General features: G+C 43.2%; 1 protein-coding gene across 2 annotated transcripts in view; it reads right to left on the bottom strand.

The window, feature by feature from the left end:
• Positions 1-1,610: 1,610 nt before the first annotated feature.
• Positions 1,611-24,334, bottom strand: part of LOC133227135 (glycine N-phenylacetyltransferase-like) — a 29,453-nt gene continuing 6,729 nt past the window's right edge. Inside the window, exons 2-7 of one of the 2 annotated variants that reach the window (XM_061381595.1) lie at positions 17,005-17,100; positions 11,062-11,169; positions 8,832-8,958; positions 7,150-7,321; positions 4,845-4,976; positions 1,611-2,470 (exon numbers count right to left, since the gene is read on the bottom strand). In XM_061381595.1, the coding sequence (XP_061237579.1) occupies positions 2,068-2,470; positions 4,845-4,976; positions 7,150-7,321; positions 8,832-8,958; positions 11,062-11,169; positions 17,005-17,100 (1,038 nt within the window). In that variant the 3' untranslated portion in view covers positions 1,611-2,067. The remainder of the gene's footprint in view (positions 2,471-4,844; positions 4,977-7,149; positions 7,322-8,831; positions 8,959-11,061; positions 11,170-17,004; positions 17,101-24,334) is intronic. The other variant, XM_061381596.1, reaches the window with a different exon arrangement.

Below are 24,334 nucleotides of genomic sequence, written 5' to 3' on the forward strand. Positions count from 1 at the left end.
ACAAATAACAAACGTTGGAGAGAATGTGGAGAAAAAGGAGCCCTCCTACATTTTGGTGGGAATGTAAATTGGTGCAGACACCATGGAGGATGGTATGGAGGTTCCTTAGAAAAACTAATGGACGGACCATATGATCCTGCAATCCCACTCTTGGTCATATACATGGACAAGACAAAAACTCTAATTCAGAAGGATACGTTCACCTCAGTGTTCATAGCAGCACTATTTACAATATCCAGGACATAGAATCCACCTAAATGTCCATTGGCAGATGAAATGAAGAAGACGTGGAATAGCTGTCTTCACTCCCATGTTCGTTACAACATTATTTTACAATAGCCAAGATAAGGAAGCAACCTAAATGTCAGAATGATGGATACAGAAAGTGTGGTACATACCTACAGTGGAGTATTACTCAGCCTTGAAAAAGGAGGAAACACAGCAATATATGACAACGTGGATGAAACTTGAGGACTTTATGCTGAGTGAACTAAGCTAGTCCCAGAAGGACATGACTCCCTTACCTGAGGTATCTAAAGTAATGCTGCTCATGGAAACAAAAAGTGGAGTGGTAGTTAGGAGGAGAGGGAAACAGGATGAGCTGCTTATCATTGAGTATAAAGTATCCACTGTGTAAGATGAAAAAGTTCTAGAGGCCCTCTCTACCATACTGTGTTCACAGATAACAACACTGTCCCATACACTGAAATATTTGTTAAGATCTCATACTATTTTTCAGCTACAGGAAAATAAATACATAAACTTTAAAAGTAGGGGGACAAAGCAGTCAGAGACAAAAAGACATATTGCATTGAGGGAACAACAACAATCGCCCTTGGCTTCTTATCACTACAAAGTTAGAAAGAAGTGCATCAAGAGCATAAAAAAGGCTTCAGGAAAAACATTGAAAAAATTCTACATTCAGTGAAAATATCCTTCAAAGTAAGCAGGTAATGTACTTTATTACTGGAATCTGTGCTGTTTTATGTTCTCAGTACTCAGGAAATTCCAGTGATATGATGATGATCACAGATGTGATATAGAAATCCTGTCTTAGATCAGCAGTTTCAGTTCATCTTCCTAAAATGAGGAAGTACTTCTTCCTCAATGTATTGGCTTGGAGAATTTTTTTTTTCTACCACTGATACAGCCATCCCCAGTATATCTCTTCTCCGATAATCATACCTGTGTTACACTAATTCATTAGAGATGTGAGCATCTTGTTGTCTTAAAGTTTTGTGCTGTGCTGTGCTTAGTTGTTCAGTTGTGTCTGACTCTCTGCAACCCCATGGACTGTAGCCCGCCAGGCTCCTCTGTCCATGGAATTCTCCAGGCAAGAACACTGGAGTGCGGTGCCGTTTTCCCTCCAGGGGATCTTCCCGACCCAGGGATTGGCAGGCGGGTTCTTCACCACTGAGCCACCGGGGGAGCCCCGTATACTCTAAATAGAGAGAAATTCGACAGTGCTGGAAACAGTAGTGGAACACTGGAATAGGGAGTTGCATTCATCCTTTATCAATTATGGGCACTTCCTTACTAGCCATAAGTGTTACAAGAAACTTATGGACCTGTGAAATAAACCAGACAGGAACAGGGATACGGCCAGATGATATCACTTAGACATTTTTTTTTAATGTTTCTTCAAAGCATTAACTTTATTCTTCTAATTTATTTCTTAATTGGAGGAAAATTGCCTTACAAAGTTGCGTTGGTTTCTGCTATACAATAGCACAAATCAGCCATAATTATACATATATCACCTCCCTCTTTATACATGGGGGTCTTAAAAAGAAAAAAAGTTGAACTCATAGAAGCACAGAATAGCGTGGTGGGTGCCAGGGTTGGAATGTGGAGGAAGCAGGAAGGTGTGCAAGACCCAAAGGGAAGTCCGTGGGTGAGCAGTGAGCAGGGACTCTGGGGTTCTGTTGACCGTTCACCGCTCTCCCACCCCAAACAGCCCACGCTGCTTCCCCGCTGATGAGGATTCATTCTTCCTTCCCGCCCAGCCCTCTGCCTCTCTGGCCACATGTCCAGCCCACCCGGCGCTGTCTCAGGTGGAGGCCCACTTTACAGAGGCTCACAGTTCCACTGGTTCCACCCATGGGGGATGGCGATGTGATGCAGGTTGTGACTGACTTTCTGCACGATTTTGTTGGCTTTGTCCGTGTGGTTATACACGGGGATGCCGAGCTGGTCCAGAGCCCGGGTGTGGACAGCCAGCATGTGGGAGATGAGCCCGTGGCCACGGTACTCGGGCAGCGTGGCCCCCATCCGGATCTCTCCCGTCTGGTCCATCAGGGACCAGGAGGCAGGGGTCCCCTCAGGCCCCAGAAGGCAGAAGGTGGGGAAGGCCCGGATACAGCGCTCGATGAACCTCTGGCTCCTCTCGTTGCCACCAAAATGCCAGAATTTATTCACCAAAGTGGCATGGGTAGGATCCATTGATGAGAGCTTAAACATCTCCTGGTTACTATTGACAAGAAGGAAAAAAACAAAACAAAACTCGTAAGTCACACATACTGAGAAGTATTATACATATTGTTTGCCCCCAAATTGTCTTCAGATGATGTATTTGAGAGTGCAGGGAAAGGCACAGATTCTGCAACAAGGCTACCCAGATTCATAATTCAAAAGCTGTGTGATTTCAAACAGGAAACATGCTGTCTCTCTGCCTCCTGCCTTTATAAAGTGAACCTATCAATCGTACCTTCCTCAGAAACTGATATAAGAGCAATTACACCATAAGGACCCAGGACTTGTGCCTACCTGCAGTCAGTTCAGTTCAGTCCAGTCGTTCAGTCATGTCCGACTCTTTGTGCCCCTATGAATTGCAGCACACCAGGCTTCTCTGTCCCTCACCAACTCTCGGAGTTCACTCAAACTCACGTTCATCGAGTAGGTGATGCCATCCAAGCATCTCTTCCTCTGTTGTCCCCTTCTCCTCCTGCCTCCAATCCCTCCCAGCATCAGGGTCTTTTCCAATGAGTCAACTCTTCGCATGAGGTGGCCAAAGAACTGGAGTTTCAGCGTCAGCATCAGTCCTTCCAATGAAACCCAGAACTGATCTCCTTTAGGATGGACTGGTTGGATCTCCTTGCAGTTCAAGGGACTCTCAAGAGTTTTCTCCAACACCACAGTTCAAAAGCATCAATTCTTCAGTGCTCAGCTTTCTTCACAGTTCAACTCTCATATCCATACATGACCACTGGAAAAACCATAGCCTTGACTACACGGACCTTTGCTGGCAAATTAATGTATCTGCTTTTGAATATACTATCTAGGTTGGTCTTAACTTTCCTTCCAAGGAGTAAGCGTCTTTTCATTTCATGGCTGCAGTCACCATCTGCAGTGACTTTGGAGCCCAGAAAAATAAAGTCTGACACTGTTTCCACTGTTTCCCCATCTCTTTGCCATGAAGTGATGGGACTGGATGCTATGATCTTCATTTTCTGAATGTTCAGCTTTAAGCCAACTTTTTCACTTTCCTCTTTCACTTTCATCAAGAGGCTTTTGAAGGCTCTTCACTTCTCTGCCATAAGGGTGGTGTCATCTGCGTATCTGAGGTTATTGATATTTCTCCCGGCAATCTTGATTCTAACTTGTGCTTCTTTCAGCCCAGTTTTTCTCATGATGTACTCTGTGTATAAGTTAAATAAGCAGGGTGACAATATACAGCCTTGATGTACTCCTTTTCCTACTTGGAACCAGTCTGTTGTTCCATGTCCAGTTGTAACTGTTGCTTCCTGACCTGCATATAGGTTTCTCAAGAGGCAGGTCAGGTGGTCTGGTATTCCTCTCTCTTTCAGAATTTTCCACAGTTGATTGAGACCCACACAGTCAAAGGCTTTGGCATAGTCAATAAAGCAGAAATAGATGTTTTTCTGGAACTCTCTTGCTTTTTCCATGATCCAACAGATGTTGGCAATTTCATCTCTGGTTCCTCTGCCTTTTCTAAAACCAGCTTGAACATTTGGAAGTTCACGGTTCACATACTGCTGAAGCCTGGCTTGGAGAATTTTGAGCATTACTTTACTAGCGTGTGAGATGAGGGCAATTGTGGGGTAGTTTGAGCATTCTTTGGTATTGCCTTTCTTTGGGACTGGAATGAAAACCGACCTTTTCCAGTCCTGTGGCCACTGCTGAGTTTTCCAAATTTGCTGGCATATTGAGTGCAGCACTTTCACAGCATCCTCTTTCAGGATTTGAAATAGCTCAACTGGACTTCCATCACCTCCACGAGCTTTGTTCGTAGTGATGCTTTCTAAGGCCCACTTGACTTCACATTCCAGGATTTCTGGCTCTAGATGAGTGATCACACCATCGTGATTATCTTGGTCGTGAAGATCTTTTTTGTACAGTTCTTCTGTGTATTCTTGCCACCTCTTCTTAATATCTTCTGCTTCCATTAAGTCCATACCATTTCTCTCCTTTATCAAGCCCAATTTTGCATGAAATGTTCCCTTGGTATGTCTAATTTTTTTTGAAGAGATCTCTAGTCTTCCCATTCTGTTGTTTTCCTCTTTTTCTTTGTATTGATTGCTGAGGCAGGGTTTCTTATCTCTTCTAGCTATTCTTTGGACTTCTGCATTCAGATACTTATATCTTTCCTTTTCTCCTTTGCCTTTCACTTCTCTTCTTTTCATAGCTATCTGTAAGGCCTCCCCATACAGCCATTTTGCTTTTTGCATTTCTTTTCCTTAGGGATGGGCTTGATCCCTGTCTCCTGTACAATGTCACGAACCTCCATCCATTGTTCATCAGGCACTCTACCTATCAGATCTAGTCCCTTAAATCTATTTCTCACTTCCACTGTATAATCATAAGGTATTTGATTTAGGTCATACCTGAATGGTCTTGTGGTTTTCCCCACTTTCTTCAATTTCAGTCTGAATTTGGCAATACTGAGTTCATGGTCTGAGCCACAGTCAGCTCCTGGTCTTGTTTTTGCTGACTGTATAGAGCTTCTCCGTCCTTGGCTGCAAAGAATACAATCAGTCTGATTTCGGTGTTGACCATCTGGTGATGTCCATGTATAGAGTCTTCTCTTGTGTTGTTGGAAGAGAGTGTTATGACCAGTGCATTCTCTTGGCAAAACTCTATTAGCCTTTGCCCTGCTTCTTTCCATCCTCCAAGGCCAAATTTGCCTGTTACTCCAGTCAGAAGTATCTAAAAGTTAAGTACGATTGCTGTCGGCAAAGCAGCGACTCAGCATTTAATGAGGGAATTGATAAGAGTGCATTTTACCCATAAGAAAACTAGGTTAACAGAAAATAGATGAGTGCCCCAAAGCACATGCTAGCAACTGTGGGTAAAGCCAGAGCTTAGGAATCATGGAATCGTAGAATGTTGTTGTCAGAGGGTCCTTGGCCACTATGGGAACTGAAGTCCAGAGAAGGGGTGTGATGTGGAGTGCAGGCAGCCCCAGAAGCACAGAACACTGAGCCTGAAGTCGTCTTCAGGCTGTAAAGGGCTTTGGAAAGGGTCTCGAGATGGGGAACTAGGAGATCTGTACTCAAGCCCATCACACCCTTAACTATCCACGTGACCTGAACAAGCTATTTCATCATCCAAGCCTGTTTCTGTCAGGAAAATAGGGATAATGTCTCCAATCTTGTCTACCTCTGAGGTGGACAACAGAATCAAATGAGACTATAGATGTGGAGGCATTTTCAGGTGTTTGTGGGATGTTGCTCAGTCGCTAAGTCATGTCCACCGCCTTAGTGCCTCCATGGACTGTAGCACGCCAGGCTCCTCCATCCTCCACCGTCTCCTGGAGTTTGCTAAAATTCAAGTCCATTAAGTCAGCGATGCTGTCTAACCATCTCATCCTCTGCCGCCCCTACACCCCTTCATGAATCACAGCCTTATCATGGCGAAGGGGCTTATGTAACTCAATGAACCTATGAGCCATGCTGTGCAGAACCAGTCAAAATGAACGGGACATGGCACAGAGTTCTGATATAACATGATCCACTAGAGAAGGAAATGGCAACCCACTCTAGTATTCTTGCCTGGAGAACTCGATGGGCAGTGATGTATGATACTGTGAGTAAAACGTTTCCAGTCATTTTAACACAGAGAGGAGCAGAGGACTGGGCATCTCTGAAGAAATGGCATTTGAGAGTATGAATGACAATAAAGAGGCAAGTATATGAAGATCAGAGGGAAGGACATTGTGGGAAGACAAAGTGGAAATGCAACAGCCCAAAGCCATGTGTGGGTGCATGGGATCAAGTTGTATAAAGAGGGTCAGAGCTGCTGGTGGGAGTGAGGAAGGGCAACAGGATAAAGTCCGAGAGGTGATGAGTTCCAAGTCTTATGGGACCTTGGAAGTTCATAAAGGAGTTTGACTTTGATTTTATTTTCTTGGGCCCCAAAATCACTACAGATGGTAACTGCAGCCACAAAACAAACAAACAAAGAAACAAACAACAACAACAACAAAAACCATTTTCTCATTGGAGGAAAAGCTATGACAAACCTAGACAGCATATTAAAAAACAGAGATACCACTTTCCTCACAAAGGTCTGTCTAGTCAAGGCTATGGTTTTTCCAGTAGTCGTATATGGATGTGAGAGTTGGACTGTAAAGAAAGCTGAGTGCTGAAGAATTGATGCTTTTAAACTGTAGTGTTGGAGAACACTCTTGAGAGTCCTTTGGATTGCAAGGAGATCCAACCAGTCCATTTTAAAGGAAAGCAGTCCTGAATATTCATTGGAAGGACTGATGCTGAAACTCCAATACTTTGGCCACTTAATGTGAGGAGCTGACTCATTGGAAAAGACTCTGATGCTGGGAAAGATTGGGGGCAGGGAGAGAAGGGGACAACTAGGATGAAATTGTTAGATAGCATCACCGACTCAATGGATATAAGTTTGAGCAAACTCCTGGGCATGGTGAAGGACAGGGAAGCCTGGCGTGCTGTATGTAGTCTGTGGAGTTGCAAAAAGTCAGACACGATTTAGCGACTGAACAACAACAGCAAGCTGAGAAACCTCAGTGGCTCTTCGGCAGGTGAATGGATGTAACCCACATCACACTCTAAAAGCATCACTCTGGAAATGGATTGCGGGGAGCCAAGAGTGAATATAGGGAGAGAAGTTGGGACGCTTCTGCAATGGTGAAAGAGCATCTTTTTTCAAACTCACATGGCTTTGGGTGCGCCATATCCAACAGGTAAGTTCTTTGTCTCTGGCAGGGAAGGAAGAAGTTTCCTTGCTGTCTCCGGCATCACATAGAGAATGCACTGTGTGTGCTCGACCTTAACAAATTTAGTGGCTGCAAGATTCTGTACCACCTCATTCAGACTGGACTGTGAACCTAGAGAGGGGTAAAGTTAGGGGAGAAGTAACTGCCCTTGTAGATGCTTCTGGAAGGTTCCCAGCAAACTCGTCCAGGATTGAAAGTCAGCAACTTTGTTTCTGGTATTGCAAGCGACCGTGTGACCATGACTGCCTCAACCTGTTTGCTCTTACCCAATACAGAGATAACACTAGAAATACTGTGGAATCGAGGACACATGGCATTCAAAAAATCGTAGCAAAACTTGGGCTTCCTTGGTTGTCCAGTGGTTAAGAATGCGCCTGCCAATGCAGAGGTCATGGGTTCGGTCCCTGATCCGGGCAGATGCCTTGGAGGGCCTAAGCCTGTGTGGTGCAGCTTCTGAAGCCCGCTTTCTTAGAACTTGTGGTCCACAACAAGAGGAGCCATGGCAACGAGAAGCCCACACACCGCAACGAAGAGCGGCCCCTACTTGCTGCAACTAGAGAAAGCCTGCGGGCAGCAACAAAGACCCAGCACAGCCCAAATAAATTAAAAAAAAATAGTAGCCAACCTTCGACATGCCCTGGTGTTGGTCTAATACCGCATTTAATCCTTACATTAACCATATGTATTGCATGCATGCTGAGTCATGTACAACTCTTTGCAACTACAGGGACCACAGCCTGCCAGGCTCCTCTGTACATGGGATTCTACAGGCAAGATTACTGGAGTGGGCTGCCTCCTCCAGGGGGATCTTCCCAACCCAGGGATCGAACCCACATCTCCTACATCGGCAGGCGGTTTCTCTACCACTGTGCCCCTTGGGAAGCCCAGACGCAAGTTTCAGGTACTGCTATTATCTTCATTGTTTATATGTGAGGGGACTGAAAAATAGATATGTTACACTACTTGCTCAAGATCACGAAGCAAATAGTAGGCGGAACAGGGATGTCACCCAAGGGAGTCTGATTCCAACAGTGACAGGTTTTCCTGTGACTGGGGATGTGTCTATGGCACAAGGACTTATCATTCCAATTGTGGCTCAGTGGCAAAGAGCCCACCTGCCAGTGCAGGAGACACAAGAGCCGCAGGTTCCATCCCTGGGTCAGGAGGATCCCCTGGAGAAGGAAATGCAACCCGCTCCAGTATTCTTGCCTGGAAAATCTCGTGGACAGAGGAGGCTGGCGGGCTGCAGTCCCTGAGGTTGCAGAGTTGGACACAGTTTATCAACTAAACAACAAACAGCAAGAAGGCCAGAGGGTGAGCTCTGCTCTCACACCCAGTCACCCTAAGGGATCTTCAATATGTCTGCAAAACATCAGGAATCCTCATCTAACAAGAACTAACATTTCTCACATGTTCTTAAAAGAACCCTTTAGTTTGCAATGTTTGAATTCAACTCCACTGAAGAGATGGTGTTAGCTGACACAGGGTGTCACCATCAAGCTGAGTGTCTGGGGTCTAGTAGGAAATACTGATTGTAGGGGATGTACTCAGGATACAGTGACACTCCAGGTATAGATATGAGCAGTCCCCTCAGTGGGCAGATCCCAGGTCTCTTACGTACTTTGGATCTGCAAATGTTGTTTCCAGTTGATGACATCTGATGTGGCAAGGGACTCTTGACAGTTGTTGAGATCCTTGGAATAGATTTGGTAGGTGTTGGTATAATGATCAAAGTCATCTGCCATCTCCTGTGTGGTTGGGTAATATAAATAAATCAAACTGATCATATGCAGTGATTGGAATACTTGTTTGGTATTTCAGTATACAGGGCTATTTGACAAACTAAATATCGCTATTCTTCTTGGTGTGCTTTCATCATTTCTGAATCATTTTCACCATACGACTAAGTCATGGATTTAATGAATGATTCCACTTACAAGTAAGAAAAGCTTGATGAAGGTATTTTTCTGTTGCATGACAATTTCAAATCAACCAAACACTTACCAGTTTAGAGTGCAATCTTCAGTGATTTTACAATCCTCAGGAGAAAGAACGAAATGTTGTTAAAGACAAGCTTCAGTTGCAAGAGTAAATGTTACTCTGTTTCAAAGAGTCTTAGAACAAATGGATTATGAGGACAATATTGAAATGGACACAGGTAACCTTGCATTAGAATTCTCACATGTGATAAAGCTGTGCAGAATGAAGACCCAGGATGCCTTAAAAATGTAAACTGCAAAGCACTGTTTAAAAAATAATTCATATTTCCAAAAAAGCTAAAACAAAATTTGCTCAAAAACATTGTCTCAAAATTAACAAATAAAAGATGAAGATATTATTTTGAAGCTGAAGGAAGAAATCAAAGAATAACTTCCCAACAAGGGCAGAATAGCTGGAAATTGTTGCCCAGAAATGCCCTTTCCATTAATACCATGAACAATCTGCTTTTTAAAGATTGCATTAAAAAGTGAATATTATTCCCTTTTTAGATTTCAATAATTAAAGTATCTTTATTTTTGTATTCTGTTTAATTTGGTACTTTAAAAAAATCACTATACATTTAAATTTTACTTCCAAATAATTCATCAAATGATATTATACAGTTACATATTTTTGATGTGGGAATTTTTATACTTCATTTTCAATATGCTTAGAAGGAAAGTTACGACCAACCTCGATAGCATATTCAAAAGCAGAGACATTAATTTGCCAACAAAGGTCCATCTAGTCAAGGCTATGGTTTTTCCTGTGGTCATGTATGGATGTGAGAGTTGGACTGTGAAGAAGGCTGAGCACCAAGGAATTGATGCTTTTGAACTGTGGTGTTGGAGAAGACTCTTGAGAATCCCTTGGACTGCAAGGAGATCCAACCAGTCCATTCTGAAGGAGATCAGCCCTGGGATTTCTTTGGAAGGAATGATGCTAAAGCTGAAACTCCAGTACTTTGGCCACCTCATGCAAAGAGTTGACTCACTGAAAAAGACTCTGATGCTGGGAGGGATTGGGGGCAAGAGGAGAAGGGGACGACAGAGGATGAGATGGCTGGATGGCATCACTGACTCGATGGATGTCAGTCTCAGTGAACTCCAGGAGTTGGTGATGGACAGGGAGGCCTGGCATGCTGCAATTCACGGGGTCCCAAAGAGTGGGACACGACTGAGCGACTCATCTGATCTGATCCGATAACATATTTATATTTGAAACAGATTAACAACTTAGTCTGAGTGATTTTTAAAAGTCTAGTACTGAAAATATATTCCCAAATACAAGCATCATAATCTGTTCCTTTTATTTCCCTAATGTTATCATTGGAGTAGGAAATGGCAACCCACTCCAGCGTTCTTGCCTGGAGAATCCCATGGTCAGAGGAGCCCGGTGAGCTGCTGTCCATGGGGTCGCAGAGAGTCAGACACGACCGAAGCAGCTTCGCACACAATGTTGTCATGTTTACCTTCACACATGTTGGGGTGTTCCTTTCTCTGCTTAGAACACAACCTCTGTTCTTGTCAACCTGTTAAAAACCTATTACTCTTCAAAATTCCCTTTTGGCAAAACGTCTTCCGTGAAAGCTCTCTGGTCCTTGCCCCGCATCCTGACCTCTGTAGCCTAACCGTCTCTTGGCCAGCGCTCCTCCTGTTTCTCCGATATTTACTGTACCTTGTCACACCTCGCTGCATTTGCTTTGCTTGTCTGCTTCCCTCCAGACTCTGAGGCTCTTGAGCACAGGGGCCTGTTCGCTGTCACTGCATTTCGCTTCTGTATCCACAGGGTCTCCCACATTGCCAGGCACCTGGTGGGCGCATAGCGAATGCAAACACAGATGCACATTCATTCTGCCCCTGGCCCCTTACCTGCTCCTGAGGGCGGATGACCACGGTCTTAAAATCAGGCCACTTGTCCACCAGGGCCTTTAGATTGAATGGGTTTCCCTGGTTCATGTGGAAGACGGTCCCGTAAACCTGCCGTATCCCGAAAAAGTGAGAGGGTCAGCTTATCAGGAAGCGATGGTGAAGTGCCCTGTTGATCAGGACAAGGCTTATTTCTGTGAAATTAGGTTAAGTACCTAATATGCCTTTATTTTGGTCTTCAGGTTCTACTTTACTACTCCAAATGGAAATAGACTTTGGGGTCAAACTGTGAGAACATTATACTGTGTGCGTGTGTGTTAGTCGCTCAGTCGTGTCCAGCTGTTTTTGACCCCATGGACTGTAGCCCGCCAGGCTCCTCTGTCCATGGGATTCTCCAGGCAAGAATACTGGAGTGGGTTGCCATTTCCTTCTCCAGGGGATCTTCCCAACCCAGGAATAGAACCCAGATCTCTGCCTTGAAGGCAGATTCTTTACTGTCTGAGCCACCAGGGAAGATCAAAAATTTTATTAGTATATCTTAAAATCCAGATAAATAAAATGAATAAATTAAAATCATCTACTAACACGTTGTAGAATTTAGTGTTATATCTTTCCATTTTATTCCATTTATTTACTCACACACATAGTTTTCAGGGTTCCCTGATGGCTCAGTCAGGGAAACTAAAGAAACTGCCTGCAACGCAAGAGACCCGGGTTCAATCCCTGGGTCAGGAAAATCCCCTGGAGAAGGGAATGGCAACCCACTCCAGTATTCTTGCCTGGAAAATTCCATGGACAGAGAAGCCTGGTGGGCTACAGTCCATGAGGTCACAAAGAGTTGGACACGACTGAGTGACTAACACACACACACATACAGTTCTTAAACATGAAATTAATTACCTAATACATATTAACTTAACATCTGTCCCCCTCACATACACATACACACTATACTATGAGCTTGTTTCCACATCAATAAACAGAAATCCATACAATCATTTTTAATGGCTGCATAACTCCATTATATGAAAGGACTACTTCAACTTTACTGTCTGACTGCTGGTCATTTCAGCGTTTTCTTATTTTTAACAGTTTATTTTTCAATGAACATTGCTTTTGCATAAACCTTTGCAAATATGTCTGATATTACAAATTCTAGAAGGGGAATTTCTGGGTCAAACACCAACTGTTATTTAAATATTCTATTTTTCTTGCACACATCTCCGAATCACTTTCCATAAAGGTTAAATGAATTCCCCTCTATGTAAAAAGTAGAGACAAAGCATGCTGTTAACAACACAAGCTTTGGTGGCCAAGGTTCAAGGACAACACTTATTGGGCAATTTTTTTAATCTTTGCAACCTCCGGTTCAAACATTGGTTCCCTCAAAACATTGAAGAGGCTGAGAAAGAGATTGTCCAAACTGGAATGAGCCACGTGGTTGTGGGGAGAGGAAAAACAGCAATCCATACAAGGGTGGACCTTAGGACCTAGATGCATTGAAACAAGATGCCTTAGCAGAAGGCATGGAAGAATGCCAAAGACCAGGGCCCAAGGAAATGGTGACTATTTCAGTGACAAAGGACCACCTCTCACCCCGTGCTTCCCTACTCTTGCCATGAAATGTTAATGTCAGACTAAGGCAAAAGAGGAAGAGGCAAACTTTGACTTTGTTTTTCAAACTTTGACTTTACTGAGTTTTTATAAATTAAATTTCTGCCATTAGCAGATGCTCAATATAGAAATTAAATGCAGTTTTAAGGAAAATAAAACACATGCTTTTCCACATGACGTTTGGAACCAGTGGCATTTATATACACATTTCTGCGCCCGTGATAGTGTCATTTAACCGGAACATAGTGACTCAGGCAGCCGCTGCAAAGGGGAGGGACTGAAGCTCACAGGTGAGCTAGACCCACGTAGTTTCCTCTGCTTGGGAGATAGGTGGGCAGTCCTTCAGGCTGCAATACTCAGATTTTTCTCTCACCTGAGACTTATTAGCAACTAGTCAATGAGTTTTAGGCCATACATTTGTAACAAGAATAAATTTTACAGATAACCTAGATTTCTGCTTATGGGGAAAAAGCTATGTCATCAAAGAATCAGGAGAGTAGAGAGGAAAAGAACCTCATTAAAACTGAGGATCTCATATTGAGAGTCTCTTTGCCTTACAGTAGAGTTGGGCTAAGACTAGTCGTGCCAAGAATTTTCTCCAAAAAGTTTGAGATCCACTTAACACAAAAAGTAAATAACAATTCAAACCCCAGACATAGAGCATAAAAGAAAACAATTTAACTTGAAAAATTTTCCAAGTAGACTTGGAAAAATTTTCCAGTAAAGATAAAAATTATTCAGGCACCTAACTGATTTAGTTCCTTCTCCTCCTCCTCCTGAAAAAATACTTTTGAGGTTATACTGAATACATGGTGTAGTTCCTGATATTTGGCAAGTGTTATGGCACCCTACTCCAGTACTCTTGCCTGGAAAATCCCATGGACGGAGGAGCCTGGTCGGCTGCAGTCCATGGGGTCACTAAAAGTCGGACACGACTGAGTGACTTCACTTTCACTTTTCACTTTCATGCATTGGAGAAGGAAATGGCAACCCACTCCAGTGTTCTTGCCTGGAGAATCCAAGAGACTGGGGAGCCTGGTGGGCTGCCGTCTATGGGGTCGCACAGAGTCGGACACGACTGAAGCGACTTGTAACAGCAGCAGCAGCAGCAAGAAATATTGGCTATTAATTTTATCATATCTTAGTTAACCCTCCAAACATCTCTGCAAGGTAATGATAACCCTGCTTAGGGCTTCCCTGGTGTTTCAACTGATGAAATATCTGCCTGCAAAGTGGGAGACCTGTATTTGATTCCTGGGTTGGGAAGATTCCTTGGAGAAGGAAATGGCAACCCACTCCAGTATTCTTGCCTGCAGAATCCCATGGACTGCAGGGGCTGGCAGGCTACAGTCCATGCTCTCAAAGAGTCAGACACAGCTGAGCGACTCACACACACACAACCCTGTTCAAGGTTGAGGAGTGTCTACCAAGAGTATTTACTTTCTGGTTTTACTCATTTTACATGCAAGAGCACTGAGATTTTTGCAGTGTTACCCAGAAAACAATGAATTTCTGGGATCAAAGCCGTCTGACTCCTGACCTTGTTCCTCTCAAGAGCTCCCTGCCCTACCCCTCAGTGTAGCGTGCCTCTGGCTACACTAAGCGCCCGTGGCCCAGCCTACACATGACCCCTAGACAAGGTGTCAGGGCACCAAGGAGAAGACGCGTTCGGCGCTTTGCCACCCCGTGGACTATAGAGTTCATGGGATTCTCCAGGCCAGAATACTGGAGTGAGTAGCCGTTCCCTTCTCCAGGGGATTGTCCCAACCCAGGCATGGAACCCAGGTCTCCTGCACTGCAGGCGGATTCTTTACCAGCTGGGCCACAAGGGAAGCTCCCCCCAAACCCCCGGCCAAAAAAGGATATAATATGATGCTATTCCTTTCAGGTTTCCCATCAGCATGATCAGTATAATTAACTCTACTAAATTCTACATCATATTCATGCTGCCCTGAGAAGTCTGGAGCTGTGATTCATCACTGAAAGGAAAAGCGTTTATTTTCCAGACAAGCCCTGTATGCTAAGAGTTTATACTTAAGGGTTTTTGTTGTTGTTGTCTATTGTTTTTGTCTATCTTATAAATTGTATTGATTTTTAATTCCAATTGTCCATTGTGAGTACACAGAAAACCAATTTTTGTGTTTTGTGTATTCACCCTAAGGCCTTTGCTAAACCTAGTTGTACATCTAGGAGCTTTGGGATTTTGGTAGATTCCTTAAGATTTTTCTCATTAGACAATTATACCATCTGTGAATAAACACTATTTTATTTTTTTCCAATATGTATTTCTCTTATTTCTTTTTCTTGTCTTATTGTGCTGATTAGGATATCTAGTACCATTCCCACCGGGAGTGGTGGGAATGAATATCTTTCCCTTGCTACTGACCTTAGCAAGAATACTAAATCTTTCACTATTTAGATTAATCTTAGGCATAGATTTTTCCAGTACACGTTTTATCCGGTTGAAGAAATTCCTTCCTATTTCGAGTTTGCTGAGAGTTTTATTTTTATCAGAAATATTACATTCTGTCAAACATTTTTCTGCATCTACTGAGAGAAGATCTATGGCTTTTCTCCAGTCTGTTGATAACAGTGAATTGAACTGATTGATTTCTGAATGTTGAATCTGCCTTGCCTTTCCAAGATGAACTTCCCTTGGTTATGATGTATTATCCTTTTGATATGTTGATGGATTTGACTTGATATTATTTTGTTAATGGATATCTCTGTTCACAGAGAGTATTGTTCTGTAGTTCTCGTTTTGGTGTCAGGGTAATTCTGGACTCATAAAATGATTTGGGAAGTGTTTTCTCCTCTGCTCTATTCTGCAAGGGTTTTTGTGGAAGTGATATTTTTTCCTTACGTGTGTGGTAGAAATTGCCACTGACAATATCTGAGCATGGAATTTTCTTTGTTGGAAGGTTTTAAACTACAAAGTCAATTTCTCCAATGGATAGAGGGCAATTCAGGTTGCATATTTCTTCTTCAGTGACCTTTGGTAATTCATGCTTTTCACAGAATATACAAAGTGAAATGTATGGACTTAGTATTGAAAATCGTTCTCACTGGAGGTGCCAAGTCTTAACTAGTGGGCTGCCAGAGAAGTCCCTAGACTGTTATTCTCTTTAGTATAAGCACTTAATGCTATCTGTTTCTCGGTTATCAACTGCTTTAGTTGCATCCCAAAGCTTTTCATACCTTGTATTGTTATTTTCATTCAACTAAAATGTTTTCTAATTTTCCTTGTAATTTTAAACATGACTTATTTAGAAGTGTGTTGTATACTTTTAGAAATTCAGGTATTTTCCAGATATCTTTCAGGGCTTTTTTTTTTTAGTTTAATTCTATATTGCTCAAGAACGTACTTGCTATACTTCAATTCTTCTAAAATTTAAAAAAAATATGGTCTATTTTGCTAAACATTCCATGTGCACTTGAAAATAGCATGTACCCTGCCATGGTTGTGGGAAGTATTCTATAAATGTCAGTTTATTCAAGTTGGTTCATAGTATTTCATATACAATAAGTTCACATATGTATTTATAGGTTTTTTGCTTATTCTACAAATCACTGAGCGAGAAGTGCTGAGCTCTTCACGCCTGTGTCCTTCCAGATTTCTTCTCTCAGTTTTCTCAGTTTCTGTCTCGTGTCCTTTGAGCCTCTGTTGCCAGGCGTATGCATTTCAGGTTTTCTTACATCTTCTCTGTGAATTGATTCCTTTATCATAATAGTGGCAGTCTTTATCTCTAGTTATAGCCTACTCCCTTTGTAATATATATTATTGCAAGAAAAACACTTCCACTTCTCTACGGTACAAGATCATTCGTTAAACACAATTTCTGTCTCATTCAAAGTTAAACATAATCCTTGGGGTTTGACGAAAAACAGAATTTGACCAATTATTAATTACAAAGAAGAACCATAATGGATAACTTTTCACCAGGCACTTGATTCTTTGCTAAGAATAAACATTGACTTTGCCAATTCTGGGAAAAAAAAAAAAAACAAAGTTCCAGAGTTACATAACATGAGCTGAAGGGCACGAGGGAAAGCTTTGGCATCATCACACAACAAAGATCACAATGGGTTCAAATCATAGCCCTGCCACTCACCACTGGCATGATCTTGGTCAAGTCATATGACTGAGCCTGCCTTTCTCCTTTGGTTCTACAGACATGACATAGCTGCCTTGCAGATAGGTGAGGTAAACCAAACGAGCAGCCAGGTGGGTGAGCTTGGCACAGAGTAGTGCTCAGGGATTCCTTGTTCTCTTTCCCACCTTCCCTCAAGCTGTCCCTAGCCCTTTCCCCCTTAAGAATGCTCCACTCTCACCTTTAAGGACTCGGGGAGACTCTTCCTCAAGGATTTCTCTAACATCTGCAGCAGTTGTGGGCCTTGTAAATGGAACATCTCGGCAGGTCCCTTAACCTAAGAGAGGATCGACAGACAAGGAATGAGAAGTGCTGGAAGACACACAAAGATGCCCAAGTCCCTGTTTCCTGGGAAACAGCAATGGTTAAAAAGCAAAACAGAACAACAAACCCGCCACTCCCTTCGTGTTTCTGAGTGTCTTCCTGCAAGGAACTGCCCTTCTCCCATTGGGCTTAAGACTCACCGTGACCCTCACGTTGTCTGTGACAAGGCCAGGTACTAATCCTTCAAACTCTCCATCTTCAACAGCTCATAGAAGTCAACATAAAAAAAAAACTTCAAACAAACAAAAAGCCAAACAATCCCATTAAAAGGGCAAATAACTGGATTCTTTCTGTTTACTCTCCCTTCCTACATGGTTAGGTGGACGGTTTATCCCGGCTTAACAATCGCAACAAAGTGTTCTAACAGCTTAACAAAGATTAAAGCTTGACAAAACGTTAATCCGTCTTCTCTCCTGCACCCAGTCCTCTGGCTGTGATCCACCCTCAGCCCAAGCCAACACTGGCATTCAGAATGATCCTCCATGAAACTTTGCTGACTCCTTTCCATGAAACAACCCCTTTCTGCCTGACCTTTCAGATGTTTGTAGATCTTACCATCTGAGAGTTCTTCTGTTGAAATAATACCCTCTTCCTATTTCAGCACTCCTTTTCCCTCTTGAAATAATCCTTTCAAATAAAGTCTCTCCTTACCAAAGTCTGGCTTTGATTTTTTATTTAATGGTATTTTGGTATAGTTTCATTATAATTTAAATAGACTTTTGTGACTAGACTGGAAACCTAAGTATTGCTTTATTTATCTATAAGTCATTCACTTATTCAATCACTCAATAAGTGTTAATATTTATTGAGAACTTAATGTATTCAACAAATGAGGTGTCACCTCAGCTAGGCTGAACTACATTTCCCAGAATTCCCTTCCCTTTATGTTTCCACTTAGGGTGGACCACAGAGATTCTCTGGTAGCTCAGCTGATAAAGAATCCGTCTGCAATGCAGGAGACCCCAGTTTGATTCCTGGGTTGGGAAGATTCCCTGGAGAAGGGATAGACTACCCACTCTAGTATTCTTGGGCATCCCTGGTGGCTCAGTTGGTAACAAATCCACCTGCAATGCAGGAGACCTGGGTTCGATCCCTGGGTTGGGAAGATCCTCTGGAGGAAGGCATGGCAACCCAGTCCAGTATTCTTGCCTGGAGAATCCCCATAGACAGAGGTGCCTGGCAGGCTACAGTCCATGGGGACACAAAGACTTGGACACGACTGAGCGACTAAGCACAGCACAGCACGGAGAGATTCCTATGGAAAACCTGGTTGCTGTTGTTCAGTTGCTCAGTTGTGTCCGACTCTTTGTGACCCAATGGACTGCAGCACGCCGGGCTTCCCTGTCCCTCACTATCTCCTGGAGTTTGCTCAAACTCAAGTCCATTGAGTCGGTGATGCCATCCAACCAGCTCATCCTCTGTTGCCTCCTTCTCCTCCTGCCCTCAATATTTCCCAGTGGAAAACCCGGAGAGCAAAATTAAAGCAGCGGGCATTTTGCAGCTAACCTCAGGGATTCCCAGGTGGCTCAGTGATAAAGAATCCACCTGCTAATGCAGGAGACTCAGGAGATGTTGGTTCGATCCCTGGGTCAGGAAGATCCCTTGGAGGAGGAAATAGCAACCACTCCAGTATTTCTGCAGGAAAATCCCACGGACAGAGGAGCCTGGCAGGTTGCACAAAGTTGGACGTGGCACAGTAACTCAAAATATAAGGTAGTAGCTGGGCTGGAAGTGCTTCTCTGTCCCCTGCGTCTACCTTCAGCCTGTCTGTCACCTGGGACAGGGGAATATTAACCCCTTAATGGTTTGCAAATGTTTTCTCCTATTCCATAGATTGTTCATTTTGTTGATTCTTTTGCTGTGCAGAAATTTTTAGTTGGATATAGCCCCACGTGTTTATTCTCTGCTTTCAATACTTGAGCTTTTGTTGTCATAACCAAAAAAATCATTGCCAAGACCACGGTCAAGTTTCCCACCCACCCACACCATGTTTTCTTCTTGGAGTTTTATGATTTCAGGTCTTAATACATTTAAGCCTTTAATCCAGTCTAGGTTAATTTTTTGAAGTGGTCTTTGTATCTTGATTGTAGCTGCTGTGGGCAGTCACTGAGGCTGGTAGGAATCACTTAAGTCCTGTAAATATATATTTTCTTTACTACAAGGTGAAGTGTGCTAGTCTCCTCTGTTGTCCTTCTTTTCCACACAAGACCACAGAATATTTCTTTAACTCAGTATCTGATTTAACAAGTCTGGACTGTCTTCATTTTATTTAGGCCCTAATTCCAGAAGACCTTCAAAATCCAGCTTTTGTTCCCATTTCAAAGTCTTACTCAAATTTCCCTTTTCTCTCTATTGACTCCCTTTAGTTCCTCAATCCCAAAGGAACAGATCACTCTTTTTTTCTGTACCCCCCAAAGATTATGTACACATTTCAATCAAAACTTGTTACAGCCCTCTAGGTTATCAGTCCTCTGGGCAGGATCTTAAATAATTTATTCTATTATTCTCAATGTTTATTACACTGTCGTGCACACAGTAAGAACTCAATGTTTATTGATTTAATGTATGACATGCTTGCATAAACACAATCATCTCTTTAATCACTCTGCTTACCAAGGGAAAAGACTCATTCTTTCATTCAACAGGTGTCAGTAGAAGAACCAACTACATTCTGGGCTTGGGCATTCCTACCAGATGTTTCTTTGAAAAAAAGGCTCAGACCAGAATAGAAGTACCTGTGCCATATCTTGGAAAATATCAAGACAGTAGAACTGTATCATTTCTAAACATTAATCAGACATTGCATGTGTGCTGAGTTGCTTCAGTTGTGTCCGACTCTTGCAACCCTTATGGACTGTAGCCCACCAGGCTCCTCTGTCCATGGGATTCTCTAAGCAAGAATACTGGAGTGGGTTGCCATGCCCTCCCCCAGGGGATCTTCCTGATCCAGGGATTGAACTCCTGTCTCTTATGTCTCCTGCATTAGCAAGAGGGCTCTTTACCATTCGTGCCACCTGGGAAGCCCATTCACACTTTAGCTAGGAGTATTTCACAAAAAGACTGCACGAGAATAAGAAAAGTTGAATTTGATGCCAGATTACTGGGATAGAATACTAAAGTTCTGACAAGTACATTTGGGAAAACTTTTTGCACTCGCATATATGCACACACACACACACACAAAATGAACACAAATGTGATGTTCAATAAATGCAGTTGACTAAAACTGAGGAGATTCGTTTTAGGGGGCTGCCAGCCTTGATAATAGCCAAAGTCCTGGGAAGCACAGTTTGAAACCTTTGGCAAATCCATTCCAGTACTGGGAATTTATCCAAAGAAGACAGTTCAAATGAGGAAAAATACTCTGAAAAAGTTTGAAAGCAATACAATATTAACTCCCAGGCATGTACAGGACACAATCTCAGTGTCCTGCTACACATATAATTCATGTAAATATGATCTATCGTTCCTTTACTACTCTAAAACCCATTTTCACATGAAGGTTATATGTTGCCATGTGAGAAAGTCTTCAAGATGAACATGAAAAGAGGGACATGACACTGCAAAAATAACTAGAGGCCTTTTTGTGTGCATATTCACATAAATCACAGACGATAAAAATTTAGAAGGAAACACCAAATTATATAGGAGGATTATAACTGAGATTTTAAAAATTACATTTCTTTTTTACGGTTTTAAATTAATATTAATCTCATCTGGATTGTAGTCTGTTGACTACAGTCTACCTCGTCTTTTGGAAACTTTAAGAAGGGCACTTAATTTCCCTGGCCATCATTTATCCAAGGGGAGGGGGGGAATCTGACTACCATATAACGTTTCTAGGGAATTGAATAAGATCATGTTTGCATGGTATGTCTACAAACTGTTCCATAAATATCACCCAAACCCACATACTTCTTCCCAGAAGCTGTTACTTTTTCTGACACGCCAGCTGTTAACAAGAAGTTTCCAAATCACGCCACATTTACGTACCAATTCAGAACAAAAGCCTGTCCTTATCCAGGGAAAAGTTCTTACAGAATCAGGACACTTCTCCGTACATGGTACATGCCTGATACAGATTTCTCAAAGGGAACCACTTCCTTTTCACCTGATATAACTCTCAGCACTCAGAAATTCTTATCCACATCCAACGTTTTGGTTCATCCGCTTCAGTGAGGAGACAGGAGCCAGGCGTCTCAGAGCAGTGATCCTCCTTGGCTTTCACCTGTAACAATGTCTTCCCACTCAGTCTCTGCGGAGATCCCCGCCAGAAACAAGAGGCAGAAGATCATTCCAGAAGATGACACGTATCTTCTGGCTACTGTGGTCTTGAAAAGTGTGCTTATTGGTCTGATCCCCAACCTGCTGAGCTGAGAGTCTTAACTGAACACACGCACCAAGCTGCGCTTCGGTGGCTGGGTGTGGGGAGTCCCTCCTCTCAGGTCCCGTGTTTGGCAGAGTGCCCCCCTGAGGCTCGTTTTTTTCCAGAGGTCTGAGCTGCTTTCTGATCCCACAGGTCCTTCCAATCCACCCAGTCCTCAGCAACTCTGAACTGTGAGATCCTGGAGGCAGGGTCTCTACAGGCAATGCCTGCTGCGCTCTCTCCATTTTCATGAATACCTGCAGCAAAGCAAGAGAGGGTGACTGTTTGAACAGAGATGTAGAGAATCAGAGCTCTTTTGTTAACCATAAGAAATTACGAACTTGGAAAGACTTAAAGGGCCTAGAAAGTACCCCACCCCCCACCTTCACCTTTAGGATAAGTTCGGTAAACCTCAAACGGAAGAAACAGAAGGAGAACCACTCCCCAGACATATCATAATTAAACGATTAAAAATCCCAGATAGACAGATAACCTTAAAGGAAGCCACAGGAAAAGCACGTGTGACACGTAAGGGAACAGAGGTGCAAACAGTGGCTGGCTTTCAGAAGGTGTGCGAGGTCGGGAAGACAGTGGTGTCAGTGAGTCCAGTCTTACACTGCTTGCAGCTCGGTAGTCTAGTAAATCAAGAGACGACAGTCCTGGCAAGGAACGGTGACTATTCAAACGCCAGCAGGCCAAAACGACAGCTGGCTTGCGTCCCAGAGAACCGTCTTGGCTGAACTAGAACTCAGGCTTCTTTTCTACTTAAACGGGAGGGATTAAAATCAAACATTTCCTAGTTTGGGTCAGCCTCTGGATGGGACCTGTTCATTTCTTCCTTCCTTCAGTGATTCGCAGGTGGGTCTGGTCATGACGTTTCCTGTGAGCTTAACAAAAGTATGCTAGCTTGAAGCTCCTTATCTGGGAGGCAGAGATAATAGGGAATTATGTAGATTATACGTAATACCCATCTCTCATTCCCAGAGATACAATTTAAGCTTAAAGGTAGTACTGTTTTAGTGAGTAACTTGTAGTAGAATACAAAGGTTCTTCCCTGTTAGGTTTCTCCACTGTTAATGTTCATTCCACAAACTTGCGGGGAAAGGATTAAGACCACTCTGGCCATTTCCTGCCAAATGGGGAGATGAATATTTCGTAGAATCTTCAGTCAGTGGTAAAAATCCTCTTTCCTTTTTTATCTACAGCTGTTTGAATCTGATAAAACCCTTTAGCACTTTGTCCCACCAGCGTTACCATCTCTAGGGATGACTTTCCAAGGTTTGAAACAAGGCATGTGAGCACTTGGCTCCATCATGTTGTCACTGTTCTAGCCAGAAATTGCACGGATGCTACCGTGTCAGAGTTGGAGCCAATTTTCTTCATGCAGGTGCTGAATTTCTTAGCGAAGTCCTCGTTTTTCCTGGCTGTAAAGCGGCTCAGTGGGATCTGTCATTATGTCCAGCAACTAGATGTGTCACACCGAGAGTGGAAGCTAGAAGGGCATGCCCAAGGGTCTGCCCATTCGTGGAGACGCCTCTTTCACATTCCCCGGCAGCAACAGCAATCAGGCCAGCATCATCAGTCTTTGATGTCCCGTGATCACGTTTCTGATAAGGTCCCTGTGTCCTGGGGCATCAGTGACGGTACTTGCTAGTCTCAAATGTCCACAGGGAGATATCAATGGTGATACTTTGCTTGTGTTCAGCTTTCAGTTTGTTCAAGACCCAGGCATCCTCTTCAGAGATGTTCTGTCCAAGTGGGATATGCTTTCAAACACCGAAAAAAATGTCCACAAATATTAGTGGCTATCTTTTCACAGACCCAGGAGGGAGTGCGGTTGGTAAAGCGGGGAAGACCTCTGTCTCCTTTTCTGGGGTTTCCATGAGCACCATCTGTATAGGCTTAAAGTGCAGTCTGATGGGACTCTGACCCCAAGCTCTTGGTGAAAAACTTCAGGACGAGGTCTATCGCCAGGAAGTTCATCAGCTCATCCCGCACCGTTTTATCCTGGGCTCCTGGGGGGAATTAGGCACCTCAAGTCCAAGGGAGCCGTGGGCCTTGTCCTTCCTTACTGTGATCATCTCTACCGTATGAGAGGCTCTCATCTTTTATCATTTTTCTTCTTATGTTTTGGCCTAGGGCAATCACTTCTTCGTGTTGTCTTTCTTGCCGTTAAGGGCATTTTTCCTTCCTCAATAGTGCTTTACCTGTCTCCAGGTTACTTGCCTTTCAGATGTTCAATGCTGCCCCCAGGAGAGTGGCATTTGCCTTGCATCTTTCCTCTGCTGTTCCCTGTTGAACACTTCATAAGCAACACCAACCAACTGAGAAGTATTCATTCTAAATGTAATACCTAATCTTTGCAACTTTCTCCTGATCGAGGTACTTTGCTCAAAAACAGGTCAAATTTACCATTCTATATTTTCAGGGGCTTCCGAGTCTGCATTAGTATGGCATCTGTGTGTGTTAGTCACTCAGTCATGTCTGACTCTCTACGATCCCGTGGACTGTAGCCCATCAGGATCCTCTGTCCATGGGCATCTCCACGTAAGAATATTGGAGTGGGTTGCCATTTCTTTCTCCAGGGGATCTTCCTGACCCAGGGATCAAACCTGTGTCTCCTGCATTGGCAGGCAGATTTTTTACTGTCTGAGCCACCAGGGAAGCCCTGTAGTCTTGATAAATCCTTTCTAAAACTTGAGAGAGGTCTTCATTTGTTTTGCTGAATTTCCTGAATATTGTTCAAACTCTTTAGCCTTGGTTTCCCTTTTCAAAGCCCTGTCCGAGGCATAATAAGTGGTGTCCTAATAAGGGCAGCCTT

The sequence above is a fragment of the Bos javanicus genome, chromosome 15 (assembly GCF_032452875.1).
Source record: "Bos javanicus breed banteng chromosome 15, ARS-OSU_banteng_1.0, whole genome shotgun sequence".
In the NCBI taxonomy this organism is placed as follows: domain Eukaryota; kingdom Metazoa; phylum Chordata; class Mammalia; order Artiodactyla; family Bovidae; genus Bos; species Bos javanicus.